Raw genomic sequence first — 26,757 nt, forward strand, 5'->3', positions numbered from 1 at the left:
CAGTTCCCTACCTACAGACCAGAAATAATGCTATTAATTCAAAAAAGCAGCAGTTGCTCTCAATGGCAAAGAGGGCTGCGAGTCGCAGGTGGGGTTTTATGAAACAGAAATACTGCCCCTTGCTTGCAGCATACTTGCAGTTTCCTTCCATTAAAGCCTAGCTACAGAAAAACGTGAAGACTTCTCAGAGCTGGAAACCAGCTTTCAGTCACCTGGAGACAGGCATGTCTTCTTAAAAACCAGTTAGTCATGAGTCAGGCTTTAGCAGCTTTGCACTAAGCGATGTACAGTAAAAATCACCCAGGAGAAGCAGCAGTAGAGAGACCTGCAATGCTTGTAAAAGAAAGTGGTTAAAAAAAAAAGCGATTTTCCCACTCTCCAGCATGTTTTATCCTGCAGGACTGTGAGATCAGAGGCAGTTCAGCAGTCAGACGAGTGGGACCATCATCGCAGTGCTGGAGGGAAGGAGTACTACAGGGGGTGGGGGTGGGGGTGGAGAGAAGAACCACACAAATTACCACCACATAGCTTGATCTTTACTAATAAAGCCAAAGAACAAAACAATCAGCATTTTTTTTCCTCTTTTTCTGCCCAAAGAGCATCTCCATTTTTAACACTACTGCTTTTTGCAACAGATGGACTATTACACACAGACAAAGCAAACTAGGGACTATTAAGACATCTTCCACATTCTTAGTTTGATGTGATTTCTGAAAACAATGCCTTGGTGAAATGCATTTTTTCACCTTCACACACTATCCTTTCTTAATGGGCCACCTAGATATCACAGCGCTGCGGTGAACAGGGAAAGTCATGTCAGAAAGACAAGGCAGACACAGTCAGACGCTTCACAACTCAATACGTTCAGTTTCCAGTCTTGCTCCATTCCAAGAGGATTTTGCAGGGAAGCCGGTGCCAGGCCCCACCGCAGCAGAAGGCTGGCTTGGTACAGAGAGCTGGTAGCTGACTTGCTTGTTATTGACTGGTACAACTCAAGCATCTTGGAGATCTGCTCAGTATTAAGCTGTTGTAAATGTGTATATACCTCTATATTTTTTAAACCAACAAGATTTAATTCCTCCTGGGCTCCAGCTAGCCAAATATTACCTCCCACAGGTGCCGTTCCAGGCTCAGCCACCAAGAAGGCGTATCTGTGTACAATGACTGAATGCAAAAGCCCTGCCTGTTGACCCCCTGGTTAAGCAGTCGGTACGACACGTGTGGGATTTGCCAGGAAGGCCAGTGGCTTCTGTTCTGTGTTTGCAGGTGGTTCCTGCAAACCTGGCAAGCCCCTTCCCCGTTAACCCACCCCACACGCCCTGCAGTCTCAGGTGAAGGAAAAAAGGGGTGGGGGGCGATATGGAACAGGATCAGAGCTGCCCTCTCCCTTCTTTGTTAGAAATTTCTGTGAGACTTCAAACCAGGCAAGTCTCCTCCCTGTCTACGGGCAGGAACACGATCCACAGGCTGAAGAAAGAAACCCAGAGTTAGACCTCAGCACGCTGGCCACGGAGGAACATGGCCCTGGAGATGGCCTCTACTGGTACACGCCCTGCACTGCCTCCCACAACCAGCTCTCCCCATTCCTCACCCATCCCTCCGTTCTGCTGCTCCGGTGTGCTGCACCCCAGCTGCTTGCCAAGCAGCAGCCCTCCCCCCCCTCGGCTTTTCAGCATTTCCCCTCATCTCCAGCTGTACAGCTGCAGCCAGGTTTGGTGCCCCCACTTCATCTCCCCTTTGCCAGAGAAGTGAAAAAACCTCTCCCACTGCTCCCGTGTTTTAGTCCTAAGTGACAAACCAGCAGAGGAGCTACGCTGTGACGTTACGCTGTCCCTGCACTGGCACTGCTGCTGTCGTCCAGCAGAACTGAATTTGCAGATTATTAATATCCCAATGGATTTGGCAGCCAACGCTATAAAGCTCAAGGCAGGCAGCCGCTACCATTCAGAGACTTGCTCGGGAGCGACGGTGCATCTCCAAGCCTGACCGAAGCGCTGGCGCTCAGCACATGGCCCACAGGTCACGTATCGCGATGCGTACCTTGAAGGTCAAACTCTGTCACCTGTCACACTCTGCCCAACAGAAGAGACCAATTAAAATAACCACCTGGAATGACAGAGCACAGGGAGACCTGCAGGAAAGATGACAACAGAGCTTGAGCGAGTTGAGTATGCTACGCTTGCCTTTCTCAAGCAGTAAGTGTACTTACTATTTGGAATGCCTAAGCCACCGTAAGTGTACTCAGAGTGTGTCCCACTTCTCCCCAACTCAGGAGCACCTGGAGGCAGGTCTAGTATTTCACAAGCCTACCACACCACAAGGGGAAGCAAAGCACTAGCAGCACAGTTAAAACTAAGGGCAAAGGGCTTTTTCTGTTGGTTTGGGTTTGGTTTTTTTTCATTTTAAGATGAAATAAACTTCAATTACAGCCTCTAGCAATAGTTTCATATTGCTTATTAATTTTCTGCAGCCTCCACAAGCAGCTGGTATTTGTCACTTCTGTCATACTATACGGGCTAAATGCAGCGGGGCTGGAAGAGAGAGGGAAGGGCCCAGAACAAACCACCACCTCGGTTTGGAAGCAACAGTCATCCCGAGATACCAGCAGAAGAAACTGCCCTGACGCCCTCCCTTACTCATTTGTATACTAGATGCTGCAGGACAGGTTTATTACAAATCCTTGTGCAGGGGAGAAGCACAGTTACGCTGTCCCTGGCAGCAGGAGGTTGGTACAGGTAGTTCCACCTGTAGTTTAAGCTCATGCCACGGGATGATGCTTTGCAGAGGTGGGGACAAGCATCTCCAACCTGCTCCAAGTGCTTAACTCGCTAACCAGGTGCAGGTATGGGAGGGAACCGCTCTTTCAGGTTTTCAAAACAACCTTCCCCAAGAGCAGCAAAAGACAAGTCAGGTCCCTTCCAGCCTGCGAAGTTTCTGAAAACAGAGATGGCCTCACACCTCTTCATTGAAAAGGGCTGATCTCCGTCACCTTAGCTTCTGGGGACTGTGGAGAAAAAAGCAGAAAAATATGAACATAAAACTGTTTTTCATCTCTTTTTAAAGCTGCCAGCTCACCAGTGAAGCTGGACACTGTCCTGCAGCAAACTCTCTGGCGTAAGGTGGAACTCTCTACGCAACCACGCTGCAGAAAGCAACACTGCTGTTGTGAGTCATGCACGAAGGTACAGGACAGAGAGCCACAAGGAGACCAGCTTTTTGCTAACAACAAAAGACTCGAATCAACACACAACACCAATAAACATGCAGAGCATGTCAAAGACCTGAAGAAGACAAATACAACAGAAGAAAGTTCAAAACTTGACTTCTCTTGTCCTGCATCTGAAGGTGTCACTTTTAACAGAACTCAAATGTGGCTTCTCCCGTTCATGCTCTAATGAATTCATGGTCCTTTGGGGCAAGAGGGGTGAGGAAAGGGGTTTATCCATCCGTCAGTTCAGGGTTGAGTTGGTTCAGTATCAGAGGCACTAAACAGTCTCATCTCTTGGCATCAGTCCCCTTTCAAAATGATCTTTTAACTGTCCTGTTCCACTTTGTTTTCCCTCCTTTGAGGTCCAAGTTCAAATGCTGGAAACTGGGAAGTCTCCGGCACTGAAATATCTGAGAGGAAGTGAATAGCTCCAGCCATGCCTAAAACATAATGAGAAAAGAGATCTTTGCACATCTTTGACATTAAAATAGCACAACTGACAACAAAAGCAATGGCACCTGTTCAAACAACCTCCTCAAGTAGATCTTTTTTTGAACAGGTGGACTTAGGGCCTACAGAAAGGCAAGTTCATCTGTACTTTACCCAGGAACCCAAGTTTCATTGGAAAAGATCAAAGGCAAACCCCAAGATCTCTCTGCTACCATCTTTTCAGCTGCACAATCTCAATGTTACTTCAATTAAAGAAAAAGTAAATCCCAGTTTGGACTGTCCCTCCAAATCTGAGCAGCTCTTGCTTGTCATTTTACTGATTAAAAACAAAGGCAAAACTTTATTATACTTGTAATGTGAAGATTAATTTGTTCACTACTCATAGAGGTATGAAACACTAACACCCGCATCACCTAATAAAACTCTTAGAGGGACAGATAAGAGAGGCACCCTACAGCAGGAAAGCATACAAATAAAATACTAGCTCCATTTTATGATCAAGTTAAAATTCTATTTCATCAGCAGCTAAGCACATACAAAGGAACCTTCCTGAAATACAGCATCCGATGCAAACGAAACCAGACAGTCCCATAAGATGCACATGCAACTTCCACTGAAAGTGTGCACATACACGCAGAACTGGACAACTTCATGCACAGTTTTGGCTACAAAAAAATAATCCCCAAAATTAAGACATTTTGTCTCAAATTTGAGACTTCAGATTTTTCTTAAAAAAATTCACTGACATTAAAAAGCTAAAACAGACGCTGTATGTCAGCATTAAAGCACAAATCATCCTGTTGTTGGCAGTACTCCACCTTCCCAAAAAATTTCAAGCTATTATGTAACAGATTGCATGGCTGCTTTTTCCCTCGAAAAGTGCATGCAAGGGAGCTCTCAGGAATAAGAATACTTACACTTTTCTCACTTAAACATTAAGACATCAACTCCGTACTTAGAAGGGATGCATATAACTACTGCTCTCTTGTGTTTACACCTTGGATTGGTTTATTTGTAAAATAGTCTTTATTTGGTCTGCTGTAATCTCACACATTTGTGATAGGTGGCACACTAGGCTCACGGTTCATGAGGCAGCAGCCCTACTCAAACCTTACTTGGTCTGTTGATTCCTTGCTACTATGTTTCTAAAATATAAGGGTGAGATAGGGAATGGAAAATAAACTACAAATTAAAAAACAGACAAAGCTCGAGGACAGTATTTAGGAGCAACTTTGAACTGACAGAAAATTCTCTAAGAACTTTGTATTACTTTTCTGTTTGAGTGATTTGGGTTCATACTAAAACTTAGCTTTTCCTTGCTTTGGTATTGCAGCAAAGGCAGCCTAGCTCTGACAAGCCCGGAACTACTTCGAGACCCCCTACGCGCAGCTGCTCCTCTGCCCAGTCCCTCTGCAACAACATCTGTGACAAAACTGCTGCCCAGACTTCTGTTTGCTTTAAGCCAAGAGGCACCAGCACAGCAGAATTTTATTCCAGAGTAACAGTGGCACTGGCTTTACATTGGCAACTGCTGAAATGCAACCGAAAGCAGAAGTCATGACAGCAAATTACTGTCTTTTGTCTTTTTCTCCCCCCATTCTTTTAAGCAGAGGCGGTGGTAGGGGGTGGGTCTATTTTTAATAGTAGAGGAACCCACCAAAGATTTCCCAACTCCTAAGCATGTGCCAAAACCTTCTTTCCTGTATAACACAACAGCATTAACATCACTGCCACTTTACCTTCAAAGAGAGAATAAGGTCGGTCAGGAATACGACATCCATGTGCACCATACTCCAAACACCATTCAGCAAACTGGAGGAAAAAATTTTAGAAACTGTTTATTTAAGACTGCTAAATGCAAGCTTGAGTATCTGCTTATCTTTAATAGGTACTAAACATAAAATAGTGTAAGCAGAGACAACACAGAAATCACTGTCTGAGATCAATTTGTCCCACTTCAGCCAGGACAAGGCTGCCGTTAGGTTGTAGGATATGTATTTCCACAGCACAATTTTCAGTTTCATAACGATGTAATTACATGGGTTGTACTTCACTTTGTTTTCTGTAAATCAACCCTGCTACATGTCAATGAAAAATGCTGTGAGAGCAGACACTTTCATTTTCAAGGGCAAAATTTTTCTAATATTATAATATCAGCTTCTTATCTGTCTTGGCACTTAATTTATCCACGTGCTCAGGCCTTAGGGTTGTTAATTGCATTTTGGTTTTCTTTCACTTCTGTGCACTAATTTAGAGTATTAAATCTTCAGCTGCTGTTACTTAGTTTTATTTATTTGCTCTCCCCAAGCCTTAAGAAAATTTGTTATAAATACAGTTAGACAATTATCGCCATCAATATCTTGTTGCAGAAGATGGAATACCATTAAAAAGAGTTAACAGTATCTTTCTTGTGTTTAAACAACACTGCTGCACTAGCTACATTAGACATATGTGACTTATGAACTGCATCTGGATCAACTGAATAGCCACCACCTATTTCTCCTTTATGGCTCCCCAGAGCAAACGGGGCCACAACTTCCCCTGGCATTTCTGTGCTTGGAAGCAAACTGCTGCTTATTCAAAATATGGTGCGGAGATTCCTGCAAAGCGAAGAACTGAGAGGTCTCTCCCTGCTCCCCCTGCAATTTGGGCAAGTGCTAACAAACAGAAAACCCTACTAACTAGAGGGTGCCCCAGCTCTAGAGTTGGAGCTATATGGGGTGCAAGCATGCCCCCAGAGCCATCAGTCTGTTCAACAGCAAGATAAATAGTGGCATCTCCTCCCTTCTTCTCCCCACTCTGTCCTGTTTAAATGTTTACTGGAGAATGGATTTTTCTTCTCTTGGTAGGTGTGTGCACACATGCAAACGTCTTGAGGAAACCCAGCAAAAACCCCACAAACATAAACACTGCAGTCCATACAACTATCAAGAACTGACGAAACATTTTTGGGCCCCCCACAGGTATGAATCTTTAAACCAAGGTTTAATTCCCCATGTAATCTTGTCTTATATGTGAGGACTGAACAAGTTTATGCCATGTTTCTAAACTACAATCAGTTCTTGCCACATCCACATCTTACCGCATACTAGCCTTTATTATTACTGCCAGCCTGGGAACTGCAACAGAAACTAAAAAAATGCACCCCAGGCTACTGAAGCACAACCATCGTTTACAAGTTCATAGTTTCAGCACAACTCTGAGATCCAGTAAACCACACTAGTATCTTTGTTAAACCAAGGGGAAGAAAAAAAAATAGAAAGAAAAAAAGAGCTATTTTCTAGCAGGAAGGCATCTGCCATTATTTGTCATGTAGGCTTGGCATGCTTGCCACCAGCAGCGGTTTAATCACAGTGCTGAGCGCCACAGGGCTCGGATGCTCTCTGCTGCCTAGAGCCCAGGATGCTACAGGCCGCTCTCCTCCCCCAGGCAGGCCAGCCAGGAGTGGCTCAGCCTCCCGGGGGCCTGTCTGATAATGCTGGAGAAAAGCTGCGAAGCTGAAAGTGAGAAGCACAAACCAAGAGTCTCTGTGAGCCACGGCCTTCCAGCTCTTTTGGTTCATTTGTAAGTTTCACGACTCCCGAGAGGTAACCAGGGATTCCCGGGCAGACTCCTTCCCCCAAACCTCCTGTTTTTGGAACAAACACTCTGGAGAGGGGAGCCATCTAGTCCTCTCAGTTACATGCCTTTAGGTACCAACACCATGGCATGCTTGCTTCCCTGCATGCTCCTGCTCAAAAAGAAAAGCTTGGTGTGGAAGAAGATCAGGATTCTCTTGGGCCTCTAGAAGAGGAGCACCAACAGGAGGTGCGAGCGCTGCACAGAGCCACAGAAGATGTACTAGCACGGAGACACAGGGAGCCGGAGAGCGGCACTGGCTGCAATGCCAGCTTGGTGCTCTGGCTCACACGTCCCAGCGGGGGAGTCCACATGTAACAAAGTCCCACTCGCCCTGGAACACAGGTATGCCTACAGGTGTCCTCATGGCACGATGCTTTGGTAAACATGAGACAAGCAGCAACTTTTAAAGCTCTGCTGACTGAGGACAGCCTGACAGTGGAGATGAATACAATAGCTTTACACATGGCCAGTGCGCATCTAAAAGCGCTTAAGAAGCAACTCATCAAATTCCTCATTGCATTTGCTTTTAAAAAGGCCTCAGCTAAATAGCTACATATGCGGTATGAAACCTACTATCAGTCAATTAAGCTGAAAGAAGTCCCAACAAACCAAACCAAAACCAAACCAAAGTCTTACGAGATGATGAAACAGAGTCAGAGAAAGCCTTGTCCTTTGGTAACTGCTAGCTTATAGCCAGAGCTGAATCATCCAGGTTCTGCTATCAAGTGGAAAAATTCCGAGTGTGTCTTTCTCTGCCATTTGAATTAATGAAAAAATTCAAAGTGAGCAATTTGAGAACTGTGATTCAGAGCTCTAGAAGGACCAAACAGACACTAGTCTGAAAACAAATAATTACAAAAGACTACAAACAGCATTGCTTGAGGGAGTTGAAGACGACACTGGATGTCTCAAGGGAATAATTATTACCACATAACAGTAGTCTGTTATTGTTCAGACAAGCTGATTTTCAGACTCTGCTTTCTTCTGAATACATGTTTACTTCCTCTCCTCTTTACAGAACATTTGTGCATTTCACTCTGCATATTAAGGCAGTGCATGCCCCACATACACAGCTGAAATTGTCCAGTCAACGTGGAGCAAGTGACAGGATCCTCTTGTCCCACCAGCCAGCCAGCTCCAGCTCTAGCACACAACAGCCTACTTGGAACACAGTTTACTCTTGCACAGGCATAACGACGTGAAAGGGAACAGTAATTTTGTTGGGATGCTGTAGAGCTCACCTTGCAAGCTCGGTAGAGGTACTTTTTGTCCTGAGTTAGATTATAGAGAGACAAGAAGGAGTAGCCATTGCCAGCAGTACCATGGCAGATCCCGTATCCTTTCCTCAATAAGCCTCTCTGCCAGATGACATCACTACAATCCATAGCATCTTTCAAATATTTATCCTCTTTAAAAGTCTGTGGAATAAAAACAGAATAAACACATGTAAGTTTAAGTACTAATGGGAAAAAAATAAAGGAAGCTGGACCTAAGAGTTGGTCCTGCTGTTGGTCTGGGGGTTTTCCATATAAAATTTATTTTTTATTTTAATAATCCATTCGACATAGACTTGCCTTTCTCTTCTAAATTTCCCTACATGGAAAAAGGAAGAAGTTAAGTTTTTGTTTCTGAAATTAAGACTCCAAAGGAAAAACTCAATTTCAAAGGCCCTTGGTTCTACAACCTGTAATCTATTGGAATGGTACATGGTCCTTTTTTTCCTCTCTCCTCCATTCCCAAACCACAACATCATTTGATTTGAAATATAGAAATGTAATTCTTGCCTCCAAGAAATGTAACACAGAATACTGGCCATCAAACCTGGTCTTAAAAGGCCAGGTTCCAGTCTCCCTGAAGTCATTCTTCCTGCTTACTCACCCATCTGCCTTCAGTTCCACGTCAAAAATACACAAGAATATCTCCTTGTATAGCACAGGGATACAAGGACTCTCTTCTGTCACAAGCACAAGCAGGAACACTCCATCACCTTGATGAGTATTTGTATTAGAAATACTCAGAAGCACTAAGCCAGTTTGGGCAAAGGACCAATTTTGCAAAGTTTATTGCAACTAAAGTGCATTTTGGACACAGAGAGCCCATCAAGAGAGCGGAAAACCAGAGCAAGTAATTTAGCTGAAAACCACCAGACTTCCACCATTACAAGGCTACTCTTTTGCTCCCCTTTGCCTAAGTCACTCTACAGATCAACAAGACACACAAAAAATGAGTAACTGATACACTACTGTAGACTTCAGTCCTTTAGGGATGGCATCCCCTGGCAGGCTATTTAATAAGGTAATAGAAGCAATTAACATGCAAGACTCTTAAACCCACAAGCCTGATAAAGTCCGTCTTTCTGAACAGGCTTTGTCAGCTACTTAGCTGTAACATTATGAATTAAGGACTGGCAACAGCATTTGATTTCCAGGACAAACACTGCTGTCTGTAATCACCAGTCCCTGTGCTGGATATGAAAGCGTAGCCAGCAAAACATCCTGCTATTCTTCTTACCGCTTCTTCAAAAGGCAGAATAATAAGAGTAAAAGAAAAGCAGCACATGCCCCATCATCTTAAATATAAAAAGAGGCCAGAAATGAGGCTGCTAAACAGAACTTGGTCCTATCCCCCTTATTGCCTGCAAAACATTTTGTGCTGGGGAAAGCATCACGTTGACAAAGAAGGGGGAGGCGGGGGGGAAGTCTGCTGTGTTAAGTCAACCTCCTACCACAGTCCAAAGAAAAAGCAACTGTGACTGCTGCTACATTCAGCGATGCTGTAAGAGATTTACAGTTTGCATTTCAGGTAGCAGCATGAGTAATTATTCTATAAACCAAGCCTGCTTTTCATCAGCCCACCCAGAGGCCAACCAGGGAATCTGCCAAGGAGGGCTGTCAAAAGCAAGAATCAATTTGCATATATTTAATTAAATAGCATACTTTTAAATGCCATGCAAATCAGAATTGCACAACACAAGAGAGATAGCAAACCTCGTTAAGTATAGAGAAAAGCAAACAGTAGGCTCAGTGGTTCTAGTTATGCCCTAGATGGGGCCGAGGACCTTTGCTCTGACGTTAAGTTCTCAATAGCTATCTTAATCATAGAGCAATTTATGGAAGACATTCTTTGGCAAGACACATGAACCCACGCTTTTGAAAACCAACATAATTCTTAGAACTCTTGGGATCAAGATTCAAAGAATTTAGGTCAATGTTCTCACATCCAGGACTTTAATACCAAATTGTTTAAATACATGGCCCATTCCCAAGAAAGCCTGAAGTCTAGTAACTACTAGCACCCTGAGAAGCAATTTTATCCACTTATTTCCTCTTTACAAACATACCTATGTAATTATTTTGGGATTTTTAGATGCCTAGCCTAGGGTTCTGGTTTGAAAGTCTAGATCTAGATAGACTTAAAATGCAAGCCTCACAAACTAACAGGCCCACATACAGGTCTCTCTGGAAAAACAGAAGTCTATATGAACACAGAATGATTCACCTTATAAGCTTGCATGAGCATGTGGATGACTCCAGGGGCACCATGGCACCAGTGAACCAGTCTGTCAGTCTCATTGCTCAGTGACGATGGGTAATTCCCAGATCTGAATTTTTTATGACGCACATAGTCAATGCTCGGCTTCACCAGCTCTGCCAGGGTCTCTTGGTCCACATTTGCAACTGGCTAAAGAAAACATGAAAAAAACTACCACCAAACCCATAAACAGGAGTAGCAACCAATTGTGTATTGACACACTTAATTCTGTCATCTATTTTCAAGTATCCTACATATGTGCCCTTGATCCAAATACTTTGAATCATTTTATGCAGATTTAATTAATGTCTTCTTACAATACCCTTGGGAAGCACATTTTTACAGCTACTGTAGAGAAAAGGAAACTGGGGCACCAAGTTGTTACCTGTCTTACTGGAGGTGACACTGAAAGAGCATGGAAGAACTGAGAACAGAATATGGATCTCAAGACTTCCAAGCCTCTCTTGATACCTTAAAATAGAGAACACTTATGGAAGAAAGATGGTTTTATACCTACCTTGCTCATAATACACACTTAAAACACAACGGGTTACACATTTTGTTTTAAAAATAACACGTAAACAAACCTGTCCTATTTCCCAGTAAATGAAGAAGAGTGTATGTAGTGGCATACCTGGCAAAGGTTTGTGAAGGTTAAAGTTCCACGTCATAAACAAAACTCCCTGAAGGTATAGGCTATAAATCTTCATTTCCAATTTCAGAAGCAACAGCTACTTCTCCAGCTAGCTAAACATCTTTGTACTACAAACTCATCTTTACCTTGCTATTCTGAATTTTCTTTCTCATTTCTTGTATTTAGTTTACGTCCTTCCAAAAGGAGAATATATTCTTCAACCTGCATGCTACTTGTAAGTAAAGGTTTAGAAGCTGACTATCTGTTGAGTCTGTAGTTGTGCTTTGTTGGCATTCTCTCCTCTACCAGCCCATTTAACAGTATTTTCATAACAGAACTTGCTGTTTTTACACAGCCTACATGATTTCTGGAATTCCTGCAAGCTGTGGGAAACAACTTCAGAAACTGGAACCTATAGGAGCCTAATAACTGAGCTTATTTTTTTTAAAAAACTTGGTCTTTGTGGCTGACTCGATGTCATACAATTTCCCTGTTTCCCACCGGCTCCAGCACGTTTGCATTCAATAGATGAGCACACTGCAACAATTGCCAGCCTTAAAGCCAAATGAAGGCAGACTTTCAATAGCTGTATTTTCAGTAACCTGAAAACCACAAAAGCCTTTATTTCACCTCAGCCAGGAAAGCTTTGCCAGACTTCTACCTGCCAGGTCCTTCAAGCAAACACCACCTCTGCACTTCCGAGTGGAACGGAAACCTTCATGCTACTAACCAGAAGTACACCTGAATACAGATCAGCTCATCACGAGGAACACCCCGGAGCGGATCAGCCCTCACTCAGACGCTGACCTGTGGGGTAGGGAGGCTCTGGGGGAAGGTTTGTTTTCAGGCTCTGATTTCATGCTGCACCCCTGCAGCAGAAGGCAAAGTGGATGGGCACCAGCAATAAACGCTTCAGTCTTCAGCTGTCCAAGGCAAGTCCAGCCCAGCACATCTGTCCTTGGGAGGTAAATCCAGGAAAAGCAGAGTTTTTTAACAACATCTTTCTCACCCTGTGCTTCTGAGAAGATCTGAGTGCAAATGAGTTCTTTGCCTGAGCTGCTGAGGTTCCCAGCACCTACTTCCAACAGCAAAAAAGTAACCTACAGGCATGTGTCCTGATTCTCTGGCCAAAAGCAATGATACGCAAACAGACATTTTTGCCTCAGGGTTCGGGAAAGGGGCTAGGATGAGAGATTCCCCAGCTAGCACTTCAGAATTCCCCCTCTGCCTCCTGAATGAGTTATTTAACTCTGCTGAGCTCTTGTGCTTCCAGTAGTCTTCTGCAAATAAATCCATCAATACACATTTCTTCATAAATGTGTACAGAAATTATGATTAGTGACCTTCTCATCTCAGGTGCTATGTTGGACACCCTTTTTTTTGTTATAAATCAACCCTTCGACAAACCGTCTCCTGAATTCTTTGCTGAAAATACATAAAACCTGCCCTCATTTGGCGTGGGAGGGATGGGGAAAGGATGAACTCCGATATGCCATCTTCTTCTGCAGTGGATGACTCAACTCTGCATGACTCACAGTATTTAACGTACAGTGAAAAGACAGTAATCCAATGCTGCACAAACAATGGCTTTGTGGTAATTCTTAAAAGCAGCAATTATACGTAAAGGAAAAGATAGTTACAATTTTAACATGTACACAGAGTAGCTTTTGCTTAAACCAAGAAGTACTGTGCAATTACTTCTGCTGTCAGCCTTGAATAGTAAACAGATGATGGAGCCTTTAAAGAGGCTTCTTTAAAGGACCAGATGTTTCTCAGAAAATCTAGCAGAGCCAGGGAAGAAAAAATGGAAGCCAGGAAGATGAGGGAGCCGGAACAGGGCAGACCACCTTGCTGAAGAAGGCAGGAAGTAAAGACAAGAGCACAGTAAATCAGAGCAGCCCGTGGCCCCAGTGAGATGGTCATTGCAGAAAATGGGCGTAGCGAGGTTCAGACAAGCTCCAAGGTAGCAGAGCAGAACCCATTTCCATAGCAAAGTCAGCTGCTTTAGCCTGAGCTACTGGTGGAAGTGGTGTGAGCTAATCTGAAACAGATGGGGAGAAGTCACAGCACCTTCTGCAAATGAGGAACGGCTGAGCAGTGGCAACACCAAATACCAGCTCAGTCACTTCTGCTTCAGGCTTCGAGGACATGCAGTCCTTCCACTTGCCTGAAGGAAAGTCATTCTGCATGAGCTGGTAAGAAAATTAACATTTGAAAAGATGCACGGACTAGCAGCACCTTTAAAAAACAGAAACAGGTACAATCAAATTTTGCAGCTCTATGGCCACCTTCTATAATGAATCTTAAGGCTGTTTTTCCAGATTGTACAACAGAAATAAGATATATAGGTCTGTTCTGAAAAACACTGTAAACTTACTGGAGATTCTCAGGGCAGGAGGGAATGGATTTAAGTGTGGGTAAGAGGAGGTATACAGAAGGGAGGAATCTCACTTAGGACAACAGAAAGAGGAGAGCAGGTACCATAAATGCACTAAGGAACATCAGATTTTTGGGGGACAGACAGTGGGGATAAGGAAGAGGAAGAACATATAAAGAATAAAAGCATACTGAAGACAAATGTGTGAAAAATGATACTCTTCCAAAAGCTTCAAGACAATGAAAAAACACCACAAAACCCACAGTCACCAGAGAAAAGAGGACCATCATGGAGGGCAGGAGAGGCACCAGCGGCGCACTCATTTAAAAATACAAAAAAATTGAAGAGTGATGGATGGTGAGTCTTAGCTGGTCTAAATGCAGGCACCAGAAGACCTAAGCATGAGGAGAAGGGAAGGCACCTCACTGTCTCTGCTGAGGATAGGAAACTTTATCTCCTGCAACACTGGTGCTCTGAACCACAACTCAAGGGTTAATTCACTCTAGTGCAAAGATACTCAAGTCAGTTTTCTTCGGATATCAGGGCCTGAACTAGTATCTCTGCACAGTTCTGTGCTGCAGAGTCTAACTCTGAATTGTGAGACCCTGACCCAGCACAACACTGTACGTGCGTAAGAGCTTAAGATAAGATCCTCCGATGCAAAGCAAGAAATCACTGGTGTTTTACTCCAGCCCACAGAAGATGCTCTTACCTGCATGAGCATGTAATAGATCCCAGCCACTCCATGGGCCGCTCCAACGTATTGCTTCCTGTGCCACTGGTACAACAGAGGACAACGGTCTGTTTTCCGCTCCTCCTTCGAAAAGTTTTTCCCCGATTCAATAATAGCATCTATTACCTAAGAAAAAGAACACACCCCTTCCATTTATCTTGCTCGCTTTGATTCAGAGGGTTTTGCTTTGTCATGACTAACACTACAGTAAAGAATAAGCTACAATGAACCGTAACAGGACAACAATATTCAATTAATTAGGATCTGAGCGTTGAGGTAGAAATGGCAATTTTCCTAAATGATGGAATCACTTATGTTTCTAGGAGAAGAAATTTAATATGCAAATATTTCCAGCATTTTTTTTTCCAGGCTTGTCTTCTCTGCTTCTGGTATCTGCAGAATGCATCTTCCCCGCACCGAATTCTCCTTCTTTTCACTTAAGACTTCCATGCTTCTGTCTTATATTTTTTTGTAACATTTTCTCATCCTCAGATGCTCCCAAACTAGTCACATATTAGATCCATTTCCAAGGCTGGCCACAGACCCACCCGCACCAGCCTGTCTCAGCCCCAGCTGGGCAACAGGAAAAGTGGGAAGAGACTGGAAGGATGGATAAGACTGAGTTCCCAGTTCTAGGTCCCTCTCCTAATCCCTTAAATTATGCAAAGGAGAGATTCCAGTTCAACCTCACTGATGCTATGGGACTGGAGAGAGAAAAGTATCTTACCTCTTTGATAGCAGACTGTGGGACAGTGTCTGGACCGATTTCAGTATTCAGGTACAGCAAGGCATATAGGTAACCTGCTCTGCCATAGAGCAGCTCATCTGGAAGTTCAGCATCTGTGCTTATGACTGTCCTTTGGAGCTGCAACAGCCTGCATCAGATAAGGAAGGTGGAAAGAGAGAGAGAACATCTCTAGAGATCATACTAGACTATGTATTGTACAAGCCATCAAACCAGAAGCAGAACGAATGCTGAAGCCCAGCTCAGCTGGCTGCCAGGTTTAACACGGGAGCCCTGGTGCCCACCATCCCTGACAGGCAGGCACCTCTGAGCCACAGCCACGTGAGCAACTATCAGGTTTTCGTGCAGACAGAAACAGACGTATGGGTGCAGGTCGAGGCTTTGGAGGAGGATGGAAAGCCACTCCAACAAACAGGGAAGCCTCCTGGAGCCTCTGGGAATTTCACCTAAGTAAGGATCCATAATTGTAGGTGTGTGAGGGGGGGAAAAAACAAAACCAAAAAGCTCTAATACCACCATTCAGCACTCCCCCTCCCTAGACAACGTTTCAAACATTTAGCAGCTCAATTTTGAAAAGTGCACTGTTATTATGCACAAGTGTTTTGCTTGCCTTTAGCAAGGGAAAAAAACCCTCGGGCTGGCCATCACAACTCTTATCTTCTCCAGAGAGACTCCCCGCTACTACCCACCAGTCTGCATTAGCACCGAGGTGGAACAAAGATCTGTTTTCCAGCCCACACCCTCCCCGTCTCTTCCCATCTTCTGTGATTAAATTGGCAATTAGACGAAACCATGGAGATCATCACATTTTAAACTGAGGAAGGGGCAAGGCAATCTGCACTAAGGCCAAATTCAATTCCCAGACTCCCCCAGCCACTATTACTCAGCAGAAATGTTAGCATTAATGTCATACTGGAGCAAAACCACTGACCTCAACAGTTCATTTACGTTGTCACTGCTTAATACCAAGGAAAAGCCACTCACAAAAAAAAAGTTTGATATTATCATTCCTTTCTTGGAACGATGCTTTGGACTTAGAATTACATTATTTTCTTTTAAATGGTCCACTGTTAAGTATTATTATTCAAATCATACAGCTGGACAGCTATAAGGTAAAAAGTGCAATCATAGATTACAATTTGGCATCTATAATGTATCACTCAGCTAGTGTCGTGAGTATATTAAAAAAAAAAAAAGGAAGAAAAGAAGCAAATAAACAAACTAACTAACCTCCTTTTCAGTCCTCCTCCTAGAAATGACTTTCCAAGGAGAGGCGAGACTAAAAGATGTATTGCTAATGTAATTTCACTAATACTCATGCTTCATACCTTACAGCAACACTGCTTTCCAAGCTGCATCCAAAATGACATCTCAAGTTTACTGCCAGTTCTAAAAGCAAAAAATCCCAAACCTACCACCCATTTCAAAACTGAAATATTCATTCAGGAACAGCCACACTAGTATTCTAGATCAGAAAGAGCTCAATTATATTTCCAAATATGAACCAGAATGGAGATGAAGACATAAGGCTAGTCTGCAAATTCTGGTGGTCTCAAGTACGCTGCCGGATCACTAGCAGGTGGATTGCTGGTGCCAAATGCAAACCCCACAGGGCTCCAGTGCTGCCAGCCCTCACCAAGACAGCAAATCAGCTCTGTATCAGCAAACGGACTGTCAGTTCTCCAAGGAAGCTCTAAATCTAAATGGAATTTCTCAAGACATTTGTTACATTTAGATTATTTTGCAAAGGGGCTGGAATTTTTTCGGGCTATCATTCATATGCTCTGACCAAATTAAAGCCTTTGCCTGTTCAGCAAACACCTCCTCTTTGTTTTATTAAATCTGTTACATACCAATCCAATGTGCCATGTTTCTGTCTGGTATTTCCAGATCCCTCCAGTGTACATGTTTTGTAATGAATCTACAATTAAGACCCACTCCTTACAGGAAGCATCACATACTGCACAAGCACTACATATTGCCAGTGACAAGTGTGCAGCTTTTGTTAAATGTCACTTGAATGTGACAAAATCAAAATGTGCATGCATTACAGATATGCCCAGGACATCCTGTCCTTACAGCAACGGAGGACTCAAGATAAGCTGTTAAATATGAATCAAGTGTAAGGCAGCTTTAATAAAGATAAATCCTATTTTGTATTCTTCTACTGAAAATGTATTAGGGGAGAAAGCGTCTCCATTTTTTTAATCCTGTTGTCCAAAACTCTGCTTGGAAACATTACTGAACCAATGCTCTCCAGAAATGCAAGGCTTCACTTTTTCCACCATCAACCACTTACTTGGCAACACATTCTTTAGATTCATTGTCATTTTTCAGCTTGTGATAAACCACTGCACCCACTGCCAGTGGCCCAGCATCACCACAAAGAAAAGTAACTCTTCTGCCATTCAGATTGCGAAGGATTCTCTTCACATAATCAAGAGATCGCTGCAAATGGCTCTGGTTTTTCGTGACACGGTACAGTTGCAGATATAAGAGGGCAATACCTGGAACAACCACACGAAAAAGAGAGTTTTGTTTACTTCTCCTTCTAACTATACCATGTCCCCCTCTTTAGTGCCTCTGAAACTAAAATGCAAATGAGAAGAAGTATTTAGACAATTTAAACACGTCAGTCAAGGGTCCTAGCTCATGCAATGGGAAGGCATCAGACCATCTACTTTGATTACATTTCAGTCTGGATTGTGACCAAAAAAAAAGTATCAGACTGAAGCCCAACAGTAGACCCACAATTTGCAGAGAATGAAGAAAATTCATGACATAGGCACCAATGCTTGGTGATGAAATCACTGAAGCTTCAAAAACTTGGAATAACAAGCACGTGTATGACCAAGCACCTCGTACAATACTTACCTATTATATGCAAGAAGTGACTTGTTTTCCATTTGATTTGTAAAAGGATGTTTTGATGAGTTTTTGGATTAAACTTGCCAACTTCTCTATAATCCTTAAATGTATTTCACAACAAAATTATGAGCTTCTACAAGTTAAGCTGGTTTGAAAAAGCCAGAAAGCAAACAAGTCCTCAGAGAATGCTGGAAGGTAATACCAAGCTTCACTCCATTAAATTCATTACATAGTCCTCCATTAAAACCAAACCAAACCTTAAAAATTGCAACAACGTAGGCTGAAGAAAGTTAAACAAATCCATCTAAGTGAATGTTTATTGGCCAATTCCAAACATACATGTTCAGAAACAAAATGTTCACCTCCAGATCCTACTCCATCTCAATCCCCTCATCTCTGAACAGGGAGAGCACTCTTCCAAGCCACAACTAAAGCCAAGTATACACAAGGCCCACTTAACTCCACCGAGGGCTACCTGAGGAGCACAAGCAGAACAGCACCGCAAGATTGCTGGTACATCCTCAGATGTTCTCCAGGCTGGCTCTGAACGTGCCCTTCTAGATGAGTCCAAGAGAAGAGCTGTGGAGCTTGGTCAGCCCAATTCAGTGGCATGGGAGCTTATGGGCTATTTACTAGGATTTCTGTAACGCTTTTTTATGTTGCAACACATGTAGAAATCTGGGCTTGACCAAAGGATGACCAGAAAAGTAGCCATGAGGCCCAGTTCATCCAATCTTTCTTTGTACAACACCCTTGAAATGGCTCCTCCAAGATGTGTGGCACATACAAAGAGTACTTGTATAACCAAGATGGACTCTAACATGAGTCCTATGATTGTTACATGCCAACAGTACGCACCCCAAGATTTTAAAGTTTCACAAAGTACAAGATTTACGTTTCACAAAGTACAAGAAAATGCTCAGGACTGCACTGCCAGTAAGATTTGTCTAGACTCGGTACGTAACAAGCAAGGCAGTTGTTTTCAGCGTTGCTTTTACCTTCTCATTTGCACACTAGCAAAATGCTGCAAGTTTGGGAAGAAAGTATTTGCACTAAGTATTTCCAAAGCCAGATAATGTCAATATTTTTATTCCGAGTTATTTCCACATGAGCCTTGAAAGAAGTTTATGACTTAGAACAGACATAGTTGGCGATCCTTCTACTGCATGGAAAAACCCCACTCTCATTAGACTGCATTACTTGTTCATCTACATTCTTGTTTCAGCTAACGATGGCTGTGTCACTTTTAGCTTATGACTCATTTTCAGCATGCTCTGGTTTATCAGCTGTAACGTCAGTTGTCAGTCACAGCGTCAGAACCCAGCTCCCTGGGAGATGTTTTATAACGTCAGTGCGAAAAAACCCACCACTGGAGACCTTCTGCACTCACTTAGCAGCCACTCACTTTCAGACCTTGAAATGCATCTACCTTTTAAGTCCGAGTTGTCTAAAACTTCCCTACCCATCCACCCACAGTACCATCTGTACCGAAACAGCAAGAAAAAAGCAAAGAAGTTTTACCCTTTCGTTGCCTGAATTAAGCCAGAGCTGAGGCAAAGCCTGGAGAGTTTTTCCAAGCTGCTCCCCCTCACGACACAAAGATAAAGGAACAGATCTCCTCAGGGCACTTTTCAAACATGCTGGGCTAAAAGCGTAAGTGTGCCTGAAGCGAGAGCTAGACAGAGCAGGAATAGAATATGCCATTGTAATAGCAAAGTGGCACTTAAGAGGCCTAGACGGAAAAGCATTTTGGCAGCTTGAAGAGCAGCAGCTGCATCAGGCTTGACAACACCAGGCTCTGCCTAAAGGATCAGAAGGGCTCACTCACATCTGGAGAGCATCAGTGATGCAATGCTAAATGAATGATATAGTGCCTAGCAATAACCGGCGCTTGCACATGTCTGCTTATCTTCACAAACTTCACAATCTTGCAACCCCACCTCCATATCCCACCTCCTCCCACATTCATTTGAACATTTTTGTACAGACAGAACAAGCACAGCCAAACTGTCCATATTCCAGATTGTAAGGCTTCAAGCTCCTGGGCACAGATCACCCCACCCCCCACCCCCAAAGGATTAGAAGATGTTACCATTAGACAACTGCTAACTAAAAGTCAGTTGAACAGAAAATGCAAAAGTAACTGATTTTAAGAAAACTAAAGAAACAAGAGGTAAGCTGAAATAAAGAGCAGCTTTAGAAAATCCACTCCTTTTGAAAGACAAAGATTTCCATATACAAAACAAATATCTCTCTGTAACTTTGCCTGCTGAAGTCAATGGAAGTCATTCCAGACAGTGGTGATCAAGGGTCCAGAGTTAAAAGAAACCAACTCACACAGATGCCCGTATCAGAGTATTTCTGCTGCTCCTCTGAGAATACCAGAACCTCCTCCTGTGAAAAACCCAATTACATCATTTAAGCTTTCTCACCAGTCCAGCCAGTATAGGCAGAGCAGTCATGTGGATCTGCTGTCTTCAGCCCTTCCTCCATTTGTTGCAGAAGGTCCTTGATTTTTGCCTGAATCCGTTTTGAGAACCGAGCACTGACCTGAAAGCAAGAGACAGAAGAAAGGGAGCGAGTCAGAAAAGGAAAGAATGCAAGAATGCAAACTATCTGCTCCACTTTCTTGTTTGGGAAAAAAATCCACCCCAAAACAAAACTAAAACACCAAAACCACTAAACAAAGAATAATTAGTGGATAGATATTACATACAGCCATTAGCGGCGTCAAGGTGGTTCATCTTAAATGTGTCCCGTGTAATGCATTCTCATTACATATTAGAGTAAGTTACTAGTATCTACATCTACAAAATTATCTGGGGAAGCTTTAAAGTCACATGAAGAGCAGCTATGGATACTGTCACAGTACAGAATTGTATGTTGCCTCTTATCTCAGGCTCTAAATACAGTAAACAAAGCTCCTCTGAGCTGAGAAAAAGGTGGACATAAGCAAACAGAAGACGACCATCTGCTGCCACTCCATGTGGCCAGTACTCCCTCCAGGGTCCTGGTATGAACACCATGTTACAAACACAGCACAGGGAAACTACAAGCCCCGTGTCACTGGTGCTTGCTCTCAGCACACCCTTTGTGTCACTATGGAGCAGAAAATAGCTAAAGGAAAATAAATGCTCATATTTGAGACAATCAAGCCAAAGTCAAGACACCACCTTTAATGCTGTGCTCAATATCCATGATGTAGTCACATTTTCTTCTTAAATCCAAGCCTTTTTTTGATGTCCCAGTTTGTGATTGCTATATGGAAGGCAAGTCACCCACAACGCCACTTCTCCTGCTTCTTGCTCTCTCCTCTCCCCAAAACAATATTAGGGCTGACATGCTTTCTCATGAGAGGAGGCTGTTAAATACAGTGAGATACTGAAAGAAAGAGCTAGACACAAAGAGGACAAGCAGAAGTAGCTCAGCAGCTTCAGCTCATGCATGAAGGTGAAGAAACAAATCTTTAATTCTACACATTGCTTGCATTTACTTTTGACCAAGAAAGGTTTACACAGATGCTATATATGAAATAGAGGATGCTTTACTTTTGCCAATATTTCTCCCTCATTATGCATACTGTATGGGAAGATACATTACTGATTATTCCCCTAAACCTATGGAACATGGAAATAGTCAATTAACTAGAATTTATTGCCCTATTAACTTCCATGGGAAAGAGTATTCATGTAGTCCCTTCAGAGGACGATTCTACATTTGAGTGGGAGCATCAGGAACAACAATCAAAAATGTCTGGGTTGTTTGGTGGTTTTTTTTTTCTTTTTATTAAACAGTATCACTTATTGATCAGCTTTTCCTATTAGCACATTTATTAAAAACTATTTTATATATTTAAATAGAGCTTAAGGGCTAGGTTTCCTTACAGTACTACAGTTTATCTACTACAGAGCTAGAGAAGAAAAGACAAAAACCCTCTTCCCTTCCTAGGCTATAGAAAACTCTTTATCATTCTGAGATAATTGCATCATTCTGATAAAATAGTGATGTACACAAACCTTGCGCCACCCACAAATATTTCCTGAACGTATTATCCACCATCTACAGAAAGCCCCAGGCATACATCATTTGCCAGCCATACCTTAATTATCTGGAAACAGCCAGAAGAGAAACCCTAGGAACATGGAAGTCAGCAGAGCTCCCCTAGCTCCCAAACCAAGAGCCACAACACAGTGGTCATTGGAAAAATGGCATTATGCAATTTGGCTACTTGCCAGCTTACACTGACAATAAGCTACTGTTTTCTGAGCAGTGCTTGATCTCCTTCCACTTTTTGCTTCCCCAGCCTGCTCCTAGATAGCAGATATAACAAATCAGATCAGTGAAGGCTTAGTTTGATGTTAAACACATCTACACTTGTATTTTTTTTTAACTGGAGAATGAAAAAATTTGCTCATTGGGAAGGTTAAGTCCTTGTTTGACTACAACACATCTGAAAAGGGAAGGGTTCAGATAAATGACAGGTCCTGGATGCCACCATGCAACCGATTACTCAAAATACATCACCCTTTGTAGTCTTGTTCAGAGCAGAGCTTCAAATAAAAATCAGTGAATTCAAACATCCATTCAACAAATTCAGAAATCAGAAAGATAACAGGAATTACACAAGCCCTCTGACGCACCAGAAGTCTCCAGGGTCAATGGTTCAAACCCATTTTTTTGATGGTAGGATAGGAAGCGAGAAGGGAATTGTGCCACTGTATCTCATGTTGCACACATACCACTAAGAGCTAGAGTCCTTAACCTTTTCCAGTAGCTCTAGAAATAGAACCAAACACAGCAGGCATCTGATGTCTATTGCTTTTTGGCCTTAATACGGTGCTAAGCATCTCTTTGTTAGGGAACTGTACCATGCACAAACACCACCACCATTCTTTTGACTAGCTCAGTGAAATCTCAACACAAAGCAAAACCTTTCCCAAGGACAGGGCTTCTCTCCTTCAAAAAGACAGCTATGCCAGTGCTAAGGCATATGGTGAAACAGCATGAGGATATCCGTGTGGATGCACCTAGGCATAGTGCTCTGCTTATCTGACAAGAGCGAAGGAAGGTTTCAGACTCCTGGTTTATTTACCTACTGCACATCACAAGCAGGCTGGTTATCTTTTTGCTCTGACAATACCTGCTGGTAACCTGCTGTTACCAAATCAGAATATTTTTTTATTAAACAGCAGATCAAATTACTTATAAGCAGAAGGGGAGTGCTAGGACATCAGGACACCTGGGTTCTGCTTTGAAACCTCAGTCCCATAAAAATTATTTTGCTCAGGTTTGCATATCCCTCTAAAACAGGAATTGTAACTTACCTATCTTGATTCAAGGCTTGGAAAAGCACAGATGAAAGGATTTTTTAAAAAATTATTATAATTATTTATCAGCCCAAACAAAGCTACTCCCAAGCTTATGCCAGTATGAATAGGTTATGAGTGGCAACAAAGTTTTCCCCAGCTACCTACTCCACCACTGCTTCTGTTTTTTCGGTTTTGGTTGCTCTGAACTTCAACAACCAAGCACTGTCACTGTTCATTTGATAAGATTCCACTACAAGCTTATAACAGATGCTTACATGCACTGGAATAAACTAATTGCATAAAGAAATGAATGTTGAAAGGTAGCTTTAAAAGATCTATAAACCTCCTTCAAGGAATCTTGTGGCATTACAGCTGTGTACAAAGCACAATAATTCATGCTGAACGCAGACTGAATTTCATGAGAAATATATTCATTTCATGAGAAATATATTCATTTCATGAGGATGATCCCAGCTGGCATTCAGCCTTTTCTGCAGGTGACTCTTGTTATTCCTGTAGGGACAAACAAAAACCAGGAAGCCCAACCTCCGATATCCAGTATCATGTTTATTCCTGGTTCACACCAGACTGGGTGATAACAGGAGCTGAAGAGTATTTTTAACTAGAAAAGGCTCTCTCCAGGAATTCAACTGCTGCATCACTCCTCTGCTGCTGCAGGAAAAACAACTGCTATCATCCTAACCACAGCTCAAGTTTTACAACAGCAAAACACAAAAAATGAGAGCTCATTCCCCATGACACCCAACAGAACCTTGCACCCTCTTGATTATGGTAACAAGAAAGGCTCATTATCAGCATGAAACAAAAGTAGCGCAGAAAATACAAATATGTTAGTTTTGCAAATTATCTTGTGATATATATGAAGCATATCACTTTTTCCATTGCAGCAAGGCAATATGCAAAGCTACATCCTAATCCAAAGCCTTTTAAAGCCAACAAAAATGTATAGAATGTAAGCGTGTATGTAACATTGCTCACTGGCACTAATGACAACGTCCAAATTATGCTGTCCTTGTCAGCAATACCTGTTTCCCTTATCTGCTTCCTTACCCTTTCTTTTGCAGGGTTCCTAAAAAGAACTTAAATCACCATCTTCGGTAAACCCAGCACTAAAACTATACACACACAGGTAATAAAAATACACCACGATGCAAATAAAACGTCTCCTAAAAGAAACGCACATTTCAGTTGCAGTTGATATTACAATACCATAGCAACTACCGATCCATTACAGCTATATCCAGCTCTTTTCAAGCTGTAGCTTTAAAAAAGCCAGCACTCAGAGCAGATGAGGTAATTAGCAGCTGCTCTGTATGTGTTTTATATCGTGATTTCTGGTAGGTAAGAGAAGCCTGTAATTTAAAGTCTTGCATGCACATTTGGACCAGGTATCACAGTGTAAGTCTGACAATGCCACCGTGAGACCTCATGGCACTCCTTTTGTGGTTAGAAGTAATACTTTGTTTTGACAGACACAGGGTGAGTTAACTCATCTGCCTTTGTAAAAGACATTCAGATACCAATGTGTTTTTCAAAAACACCTCTCAGCATTTATTTGCATCATCACACATCTATGCCAGCTATCTTGTGCAGATTCACAGCAGGACAACGGAGACCTGAGTTCAACCTCTTCACAAGTTGCCAACCTACTGGTCTTTCGTGCCACCACCAGCTCCCAAAACAACCATCCTGATATTAACCCTATTTTACTTCTTCAGCGTTTGGGGGACTGATGCTATGCACAAAACTACACCGAAGGAGGAAGGAATTGATTCTGCAGAAGCAGCAAGGAGATGGCCTATATGCACAGTGCTACCTACTGAACAAGCAAAATATGTTTTGATTTCATCTCAGTTCAACTCAGGTTAAGGAGAGAGATTTCAAAGAAAAGCGGCTATTGTTGGTGACGTGCAGAACAGGAGACATAACATGGTGCTGGCTTTTCTTTCAGCCAAAATGCATTTCACAGAGAAGAAAATACAGCTCATTGGCACTGCAGCAAGGACTCATTCAAAAACCAGAAAACAGCACGAGGGACATGGCACACTGGTAAGGGAGAACAGGGTGGGGGGTGACTTGCAGCACTATTGAAAAGAGAAATCCTGGCCATACTGAAATCGCTGGGTACCAAGTTTCACACCCATGCACTGGTGCATGGGTTTATTGAAGCATGACGAGGTCTCACACTCATCTCCACAGAGCTCCGGCAGGAGCCGACCAGAAGGAATGGCAGTAAGATCCCACATGCAAAATCCAGCAAAGCCAGCTGGGAAGTGACCTGCCTATTTGTACAGAAAAACAAATTTTACTTTGTTCTTACCTAAGTTAATTTTTCTTCCCTGAAAATACCAGAAACTAAGAAACCTCATCACCCAGCCTGTGAAACAGTTAAACACAACTCTGCTACTACTCAGTTAGGTCCTTCCAGAAACAAATGCCAGTTCTGCAAAACCACATGCTTAATAACTTGAAACACTGCTGTCTGTAGAACACATGTCTATGTTTTTCAGTGATCTGGCACCTAGTGCTATATATGAGGCAGTGAGGAAAAAAAAGGGGGGGGGGAGAAGAAGAAAAAGAAGTGAAAAGGGGGGAAGGGAGGGTGAGAGGGAAATTAATAGCTGTAGGCAAACTGCTACATTGTTCTAAATGCCAATTTAGGAACAGGCTTTAAATGCAGGCATCACCCTACCTCAGAGGCAAGGAAGGGTGTGAAGACCAGCACTAAAAGGCAATCCATTCAACTTACAGAAGAGTTGCCTCTAATGAATTTGTGTGTAAAAGGAGCTGTTTGTCTCATTGGTAATTAGGGTGCAAAAAAAACCCAAAGCTTAAAGATTTACATCATCATAAAGAGTCATCAAAAAGCTTCAGATTATTGATAACAAAAATAAACATGATTAACAGACACTGAGGAACTTTATCTTATGTTTGAGGAAACGGAGGCTGATAAAGCAAAAGAGCAACACTGAAAATCGCTGGTCCTCCAGGTAGCTTAACACCAGCATGCTACTTCTTGAAAACTAAGAAAATAAAAGCCTATTGTGAGTCTGATTTGAAGTCACTCACTACACAGAGGTCTCTGCCCTACCTGGGACATTTTTAAGTGGTCCACAGTTGCAAAAAAAAGTTAAAACCTCTGCCAATACCGTCTAAATTATTTTGATGCGCAGAGAGCAGGTATATTCCACATATTGAACCGGACAGCATATCAGTATACTGCAGTTAGATCTCATTCATAGTTTCTTTTCACCAGAAAA

At 42.6% G+C, this 26,757-nt stretch overlaps 1 protein-coding gene across 2 annotated transcripts in view; it reads right to left on the minus strand.

Annotated features, from left to right (window-relative positions):
* Positions 1-2,385: 2,385 nt before the first annotated feature.
* Positions 2,386-26,757, minus strand: part of LANCL2 (LanC like glutathione S-transferase 2) — a 31,176-nt gene continuing 6,804 nt past the window's right edge. The window contains exons 1-9 of one of the 2 annotated variants that reach the window (XM_080386091.1): positions 21,341-23,908; positions 20,600-20,717; positions 17,599-17,806; positions 15,282-15,429; positions 14,534-14,680; positions 10,778-10,960; positions 8,521-8,697; positions 5,398-5,470; positions 2,386-3,648 (exon numbers count right to left, since the gene is read on the minus strand). In XM_080386091.1, coding sequence (XP_080242217.1) covers positions 3,533-3,648; positions 5,398-5,470; positions 8,521-8,697; positions 10,778-10,960; positions 14,534-14,680; positions 15,282-15,429; positions 17,599-17,806; positions 20,600-20,660 — 1,113 coding nt within the window. In that variant the 5' untranslated portion in view covers positions 20,661-20,717; positions 21,341-23,908 and the 3' untranslated portion in view covers positions 2,386-3,532. Of the gene's footprint in view, positions 3,649-5,397; positions 5,471-8,520; positions 8,698-10,777; positions 10,961-14,533; positions 14,681-15,281; positions 15,430-17,598; positions 17,807-20,599; positions 20,718-21,340; positions 23,909-26,757 lie in introns of those variants that run through there. The other variant, XM_080386090.1, reaches the window with a different exon arrangement.

Source organism: Falco punctatus, assembly GCF_963210335.1.
Source record: "Falco punctatus genome assembly, chromosome: 4".
Classification (NCBI taxonomy): Eukaryota; Metazoa; Chordata; class Aves; order Falconiformes; family Falconidae; genus Falco; species Falco punctatus.